Source organism: Simochromis diagramma, unplaced genomic scaffold (genome assembly GCF_900408965.1).
Source record: "Simochromis diagramma unplaced genomic scaffold, fSimDia1.1 OVJJ01000017.1, whole genome shotgun sequence".
NCBI classification, from domain to species: Eukaryota; Metazoa; Chordata; class Actinopteri; order Cichliformes; family Cichlidae; genus Simochromis; species Simochromis diagramma.
In genome coordinates, this window is record NW_024386954.1 from 887 (window position 1) to 9467 (window position 8581).

Consider the following 8581-nt stretch of genomic DNA (forward strand, 5'->3'; position numbering starts at 1 on the left):
TCACTGAGCTGGGGGTGTCCCGACCCCCTCCCAATCCTAAACCTAACCACTTAAGAAAGACAAATGCTGGAAAGGAAATGTGATGAGGGGGTGCCATTAAAACAATAAAAACAAAGAAAACCAAAAAAGGAATGTGAGATGGGGGTGCCATTAAAACAATAAAAACAAAGAAAGCTAAAGTGCTAAGCCATGGCTAACAAGAAAGCCAAGGTGCTAAACTAATGCTGGAAAGGAAATGTGATGAGGGGGTGCCATTAAAACAATAAAAACAAAGAAAACCAAAAAAGGAATGTGAGATGGGGGTGCCATTAAAACAATAAAAACAAAGAAAGCTAAGGTGCTAAGCCATTGCTAACAAGAAAGCCAAGGTGCTAAGCTAATGCTGGAAAGGAAATATGATGAGGGGGTGCCATTAAAACAATAAAAACAAAGAAAACCAAAAAAGGAATGTGAGTTGGGGGTGCCATTAAAACAATAAAAACAAAGAAAGCTAAAGTGCTAAGCCCTTGCTAACAAGAAAGCCAAGATGCTAAGCTAATGCTAACAATTATATGACAGTGACACATGATAAAGGACAATTTGTACATAGGACTAGTCGACTTTATATTGAATTTCGTTGATGCTAATATGGAAGCTAACATTACGCTATGGCTAAAGCTAATGATAGCAGTTCAAGGACACAACAGTGGTTGCCCTGGAGATCGACCAAGTGCATGATGGGAACCAGGAAGTCAGACCAGACAGAGCACATGGAGCACAGGGAGCACGTGGCAGACAGACCAGGGAGGAAACCTCATTCGAAGTACAAGGTGCAGGTATGTGAGAATACATGATGACAAATATAGGAAACGACTGAAGGAGAAGCACTTATGAGATGATATTAATACTCTAAACTTGCAGAAGCTAAAAGTCAATAATTGTGAGTTAATGAGTGAAATTTTCAAAGTCACGGACATACGTTAAATTTCCATGAACCCAAATAGGGCCTCATTAGCTCTCTAAAATGCGATTGAACCTGATGATACTAGTACTTTAAACTTGCAGAAGCTAAAAGCTAATAATTGTGAGTTAAGCAGGACATATGGATCATGCAATCAATCGGAGACCTCCACGTCTCCGTGGCTGGGGTAGTCGCAGGCGGCCTTCAGGCACTGCCTTCGTCCCCCCAAGCGCAGACATGCAATCAATCGGAGACCTGCACGTCTCCGCGGCTGGGGCATTCGCAGGCGACCTTTGGACACTGCCTTCGTCCCCCCAAGCGCAGACCGCCCGGGGTGGCTCTTGAGTGAAATTCTCAAAGTCACGGACATACGTTAGATTGCCATGAACCCAAATAGGGCCTCTTGAAAAATTTTTTTAAAAAAATTAAAGCCCAGAAAGGCATTAATTAATTACTATTATCTTATTTAATTGATGACACACTCCAAGGCGTGATCAACCTTGGGAGGGCCTTCCTTGGAGGAGGATGTCTAGTGATAATGGCCGAAACATCCGATGATTCCAGGGTCCACTACTGATGATGTGTCCTTTAAATATTACCGTAAAAATAATTAAAATATACAATAATGTCAATTTAATGAGACAATAGAAAGATAATACAATAAAATAAGGATTATAATAAAGAGGGAAAAGCCCTGGGGGACCTTGCCGCCCGGGATGGGAGCGGGTATGGACAGTGCATTGGAGCCCGGCCCCCTTCGGGGACCGGTCTCCCAACTTTATCTTCCCCTAACCCTAACCCACGTCCTAACCCCTTCTAGCCCTAATCCTAAGGGAGCCCTAAAAACCTAAACTAAGAGAAAAAAAGACAAGAAAGTTCAGAAAAAAAAAACAGAGTACAAAAGGAAAGGATTTACAGGAAGGGGGTGCCATTAAGGAAGAATACTGAACATAGGACGGGATGTCTAAAGAGAAGGGGGTGCCATTTAAAGAAATATGAGAAAGAGTAAAGAAAAGAACACCAGAAGAATAAAGAGAAAGAATAAAGAATAACAGAAAGAATAAAGAATAACAGAAAGAATAAAGAACAACAGAAAAACAAAGAGAACGATAAAGAACAACAGAAAAAGATAGAAAAAGGGAGAGCTAAAGCAGAAAAAACTGAGAACAAGAAAAAACTAAGAAACAGAAAAAGTTAAGAAAAACAGAAGTGAAAAAAGAAAAGTATAAAAGGCCCAGAGTGGCGAAACGGAACACAAGAGCGGGTGGGCCAGCCTGAAGAAGGCTAAACAAAGCCGAAACGTCGCGATTGGCCCACCACAGTGCACTACACCCGCTTAGGGTAATTTTTTGAACAGGGGGCACCAACACCAGTCCCAGTGATGGCCCGTGCACTCAGGTTCCGGCATAGCCGGGCCTGCTCATTCCCCAAAACCTACCCTAAGTGGGAGGAGCAAAGCAACAGTATAAAAGCCAAGACGGCACACGATACAGACACACTGAGCTCGGCCTGAAGAAGGCGAAGGAACGCCAAAACGTCGCGAGGAGCTCAGTAGATGCGCATAAACCCAAGATGGGCAATTTTTTGAACTGGGGCAGGGGTACCACCATCCTGTCCCACAGTGGAGAGTGCATCTCAGGGAACCGGCGATTGCTGGTTCCCTGATCTTTTTTCAACACCCTATCCAGCCAGGTCCTCGTGGGATGGGAGGTGCCCCTGCCCTGTCCAACAATCCTAACCCTAACCAGAGGGAAACCTTAAAAACCAAAGAAATGCAAAACAAAGAAAAGAAAAGACAAGAATGTCAAGAAAAAAACACAAGTACAAAGACAAGAAAGTCACGTAGAAAGAAACAAAGCTAGAAAATAAGAGAAAAAGAAAGAATAACGTACACCAAATAACAGAAAGGATTTAAAGGAAGGGGGTGTCATAAACACAAATATAGTGAACAACGGACGGGATGTCAAAAAAGACAGGGGGTGCCATTAAGAAACAAATATAAACAAAGTGTTGAAAGAAAACAAAGTGAAAAACAAGTGTAAATAAAGAGAACAACAGTGAGACAAAGATATGAAAGAACACAAACAGAGACAAAGAAGTGTAAGACAAAGAGAAAACAAGTCAAGGAAAAAAGGAAACACAGAAAGCAAAGTGAAAAGACAAGTAAGTCACGTAAAAAGCAAAACAGAGAACCCAAGAAGGGAAACAAATAGAGAAAAAGAAGTGTAAGAAAAAGAGAAACACAGTAGGACAAGATGAAAAAAGGAAACACAGATAGAAAGCAAAGTGAAAAGACAAGTAAGTCACGTAAAAAGAAAAAGAAAGAACCCAAGAAGTGGGAGGAGCAAAGCAACAGTATAAAAGCCAAGACGGCACACGATACAGACACACTGAGCTCGGCCTGAAGAAGGCGAAGGAACGCCGAAACATCGCGAGGAGCTCAGTAGATGCGCATAAACCCAAGATGGGCAATTTTTTGAACTGGGGCAGGGGTACCACCATCCTGTCCCACGGTGGAGAGTGCATCTCAGGGAACCGGCGATTGCTGGTTCCCTGATCTTTTTTCAACACCCTAACCCCCCCCCTAAAGCAGAACTTAAAAGGTTACTTCTAAAACCTGTTTGTATGTCTCCACTAGTTACTGAATAACTTGTGTCATTAATATTTGACACAAGAATCAGATATTAAAATTGAAATAAACTGAATATTTCCATAAGAATTAGAAAGCTGCCAGCGTGACAATGTTTTGCTCATGAATGTGTTTACATTCTGTTAATATCTTGACAATCATCTAAAATAAAAGGACAAGAACACTCACCTTTACATTTCACGGAAATCAACTTGAAAGCAGGAAAATGTGCATTACAAAAGGCACATTTTTTCAACATCGTCTCTGACGAATACACCACATCATGTTTGCAGTTCTGTTGAAAACCAAAGTTCGTTGAGTTTATACCGTTCATTTTCAATTCTTTCATGTCATGAAAAAACTTCCCTCATTTGATGCGACAATGTGACATGAATACATACAGTACGATCCAACATTTCAGGGTTTCCCGATCACGATTCAAGCGTATACTGACTATAATTTTTAGGTAAAAGAGCATCTGTGTAACCACTGCTCATTGACTTTAAGTTGAAGTCTCATTTAAATGCAAATCAAGTGGCTTAGGTGTTCAGTTAAAACATTGGCAAACATCAGAAAGAAATTTTGTGGAAGAGCCCATCTTTCAATAGACTTACGCATCCAAAACACACACAGTCCTCATAATGTAGGTATCTTACATTAACCAACACTATAGGACTTGTGTCTAACACCCTCACTATCAACATCCAAACAACTCTGCTGTGTTCTTGTTGCAATAATAACAACACCAGAAAATTAGTCACCTGCTCATCAACTTCAAAGGAGGACGATGCCATGGGCACAGCAGCTTGAGAACGGTCAGGGTGCTCTGAAACCTTGTGCAAGCAAACACAAAAGTACATTAACATCCATTCAACACAGATACGTTCAGACTATACAATGCAGTTATGAAGGTACACTGGTTATTGACATAAATGAGGTAAATGTAATGAAGTAATATTGAGTGAAAATTAATTCTCCAGCGTGAACCAACATGACACTCGGCAGTATCCACACACAGTCCTCATAATAATGTACCTGAACGCTTCATACACTGCAGGGTCTCTGTTACACACAGACTTGAGAGCCCATCTTTCAATAGACTTACGCATCCAAAACACACACAGTCCTCATAATGTAGGTATCTTACATTAACCAACACTATAGGACTTGTGTCTAACACCCTCACTATCAACATCCAAACAACTCTGCTGTGTTCTTGTTGCAATAATAACAACACCAGAAAATTAGTCACCTGCTCATCAACTTCAAAGGAGGACGATGCCATGGGCACAGCAGCTTGAGAACGGTCAGGGTGCTCTGAAACCTTGTGCAAGCAAACACAAAAGTACATTAACATCCATTCAACACAGATACGTTCAGACTATACAATGCAGTTACGTAGCTACACTACGGTAAATGTAAATATAATATGTACCTTTACTCTCCATGGCCAGTCAGAGTCACCGTAGTTGTATGTTATTTCTTCCCCCGGCTTGATGTCTTTTATGGCAAATAAACAGAGATGAGGCTTTCCATTTACTGTGATTGTCCTCATTTTGCTGTTTGGGCTCACGTGATCGTCATTCACCAGTCTGCCCAAGGAGCCATCCTCTCTGGCTGCATCAATGCTGAAATAACAAAAAATGTAAGACACAAAATTACACAAGGTTTATAAAAAGGCTGAACAATTTGATTACATTTTTAATTATATGGATTTGTAACAAGCTAGCAGTTTGTCTTAATGTGGTCATCACAACTTTTGCAAAAAGTAGGCTGAAAAATAAATTATTCTAATTTACATACCATAATTGTTGTCCATTGTACCTGAATTCAAAAAGAAAAACCTTTAAGGCATCATGGTACAATCGTGTTCTGTTTTCATATTCCTTCTTGGTCACAACGTCTCCGCGATATTCCAGAAGGAAGTCTCCTTTGTTATAGTTGCACCCACTAAACACTCCTCGACCTTACAACGAAAATAGAAAATGTCAACATTGGTCTACTGCCATGGTTAAACTTATGACTGTGCCAAAAATCCTCAACAAGTATCCCAGTACCTCACCTTTTACTGAATTTATGAATTTCACTTCAAATCCATCTTTGTCCTGCCCCAAAGATGAAAATTTTACTGCTTCATCTTTTGGTTTAATCTTTGCTCTCGGGGGCCTCATTGCAATACACTGTCTCAGAAAAAGAAAAAAAAAATAGTACAATTTATTTAATATTTCAGGAAAATAGTTGACAATGAAAACTGATCTTTCACAGGAGGTGTCTTTAACCCTCTGGAGTCAATGGTATAATCGGCTGTTTTTGACTACTTTTGATTTAATTGTTTTATCGGCTCATGTTCATTTATCCACCACAATAGGAAATGAGATTGTTGGGTTTTTCTCTGTATCTATGAAGCGCCTTGAGGCGACTTTTGTTGTGATTTGGCGCTATATAAATAAAATTGAATTGAATTGAGAGGCAATAATGTATCTATGTTTTGTTTTGTTTTTTAAGAAAATACCGTTTTTATATTTTCCTGCACTAAACGTGACGACAGTTTTCAGGAAAAAGCGTAAATTGTGTATCATAACTCTGGTTTTACTTGGCCTATCAACACATTTTTAAAAACTGTTATATACGCATGTCGCTGATACACCGTAAATTGGTCATATAATCTGCACTCCAGAGAGTTAAATGTTAGCTACCTCGGTTATCTGAAATGTCTCATTAATAGCGTGTCACCTATATTTCAGCGTTGCTTAAAATCTGGAGACAGTGGGATGGATGAATAAATAATAACATCTCAGTAATTTCAAATGTTACAGTTTAACTAAAAAGGTGTGTGTTAAACTAGGTATTTAACCTTGACTAATTAAATACACGACCGCGTGTCATCAAAAAAGCTAGCTTTAGCATGAGAATTACATTGAAATACAAAAGTCAATCAAGGAATATACACCAAAGAAAAACCTCAACAAAACTAAATCTGACCGGTTGCTGGGCTACAAAGCTGGCAAAATTCGAAAGTTTAAAGTTTAAAGTTACCTGTTGGCTTCTCCACACCAGCAAAATGTCGGTACTCCTCAACTCGAAGTCACGAAGTGAGGGGGAGGGGTGAAAAACAGCTCATTGGCTAGAAAGTGGTCAGGTGATGCGAGTTCTGACTTTTTTATGGAATTTCAGTGAAATATTTACAGTGACGAAGGACTGAGTTTTATTGCATTTGTTTGTTTATAGGTAATTCCTCTTTTAAAAAGTATTTAGTTATTTATTTGAGGCAAAGGTACACTACAAGGGAATACATGTTTCCTCACACACCACCAGCCAAGGTCCACCACTGAAGCAATGGTTTTACACTTGCATCTGCATATGTTAAACAAATCTGAGATTCAACCAACAACATAGTGTGACATATTTTAGATCCTTATGTTAAACCAGCATGTATCAAGATGTGGCTTTCTTCGGAAAAATGTATTTAATTATTATATTTTTGTTCTGATCTTTTGTTTGAAGATACAGAAGGTGCATCCTGAAACCAGTGAATTTATCACTAGCAATTATGGACAGTTTGAGAAACCAAACATTGTTTTGTTTAGCAGTACAGAATAAATCAGATCATATGACTAAAAAAATCTGAAACTAATAGATCTATGGAAATTATACAGTGTAAAATTGGCTCTGTTTACAATATAGAACTATGCAGAACAAAACCTTAAAGAAAGATTATTAGTTATAATGACAAACTTGACAGATTAAATGCAAAACATGTATGTTGGGTTGAATAGATATGATAATTTGATAGTAGTTATTGAGTGAGTAGTTGTTTGGCTGTGTGTTATAGATAGGGGTGCACATAACTGGTACGCTGGTACGCAGGTACGCATGCGTGACAAAAATTAGGAATGCGTAGTGACACTTTGCGTACTTGACTGTCTCATTTAATCTTACATGTGTTGCTTGTCACCAGCTAAATGTCCAAAAAATAACAGACATTAAGCAGCTTCTTTGGTGTGCCACCACTAGCTAAGAAACACCAACCAGAGCCAGAGAAAAGACTGCCTGTCGCTCGGTCTGCAGCCCCGCTGCCTGTCGCTCGGTCTGCAGCCCCGCTGCCTGTAGCTCAGTCTGCAGCCCTGCTGCCTTTAGCTCAGTTGCCAACTCCACCACCATTATCATCTCAACCATTACTTCAGTCGCCCTCAGTTGTCTGCTGCCCAGCTGCCCTCAGTTCAGTCTGCCATTCAGTCTCCTGTGTTGCCGCTAGCTCAGCCAGTAGCACGGCTGGGGGTTCTGGAGAGCCCCGCCAGTGTCACGTCTCGTCAGCTGGGGGTTCAGGAGAACCTAGTCAGCGTCACGCCTCGTCAGCTGGACGGTCCGAGGAGCCCGTCCGGCATCACGTCTCGTTAGCTGGGGGTCCTGGAGGACCCAGCCAGCATATCCTTGTGTCCGCTGACGGCTCTAGGGAGTCCGTTCAGCCACCACCTGCAACTTCCACACCATCGCCTGCAGCGTCACCACCTGCAGCTGCCACGCTGCCGTCTGGTTCTGTGGCTGCCACGCTGCCATCTGGTCCCTCCTCGTCTGGTCCCTCCTCGTCTGGTCCCGCCTCGTCTGGTCCTGCGGTTGCTACACTGCCGTTGGACCCAGCCTAGCCTGTACCACCTCACCTCGCCTTCTCCGGCTGCTTTCCAGGCCTCTAGTTGGACGCCATCGCTGTCGAAAGCGGCCTCCGGAACGAGTTTGGCGTTGCCGCCGGCTTCATGGCCGGCCGCCGACTTCATGGCTGGCCTCCGGACCTGCTCTGTTGCCGCCACTGCCTTCTGCGTGGCCGGTCTCCTGACTTGTTTCGCCTGCGTTGCCGCCGCCGCTGCTGTCCACATGGCCACCCCCTGAACTGTTCTGGATTTGGCTCATGTGCTGTCGACCTCCGAGTCAACCCCCCTGAACTTTTTTGTGGACTCATGTTTGATCTGGTTTAGCTTTGTTTTGAACTGTTTTCATGTGTTTCTGGACTTATTTAT

At 41.7% G+C, this 8581-nt stretch overlaps 1 protein-coding gene across 1 annotated transcript; it reads right to left on the bottom strand.

The window, feature by feature from the left end:
• Positions 1–4138: 4138 nt before the first annotated feature.
• On the bottom strand, positions 4139–5983 carry LOC120737768 (histone-lysine N-methyltransferase EHMT2-like). Its single transcript, XM_040038629.1, has 5 exons — positions 5632–5983; positions 5373–5535; positions 5005–5197; positions 4822–4893; positions 4139–4402 (listed from the first exon to the last, which is right to left on the bottom strand). The coding sequence occupies exons 1-5, from the start codon at positions 5738–5740 to the stop codon at positions 4139–4141; spliced, it is 801 nt and encodes a 266-aa protein (XP_039894563.1). The 5' UTR covers positions 5741–5983.
• Between the last annotated feature and the right edge of the window lie 2598 nt (positions 5984–8581).

What these genes read in the sequence shown, in the direction of transcription:
- LOC120737768 (XM_040038629.1), bottom strand. Translation starts at nt 5,740, where the DNA reads ATGAGGCCCCCGAGAGCAAAGATTAAACCAAAAGATGAAGCAGTAAAA. An exon ending in ATTCATAAATTCAGTAAAAG is followed by an intron (nt 5,536 to 5,631) that starts GTGAGGTACTGG and finishes TTTCGTTGTAAG; the next exon opens with GTCGAGGAGTGTTTAGTGGG. An exon ending in ACTGGCCATGGAGAGTAAAG is followed by an intron (nt 4,894 to 5,004) that starts GTACATATTATA and finishes TGCTTGCACAAG; the next exon opens with GTTTCAGAGCACCCTGACCG.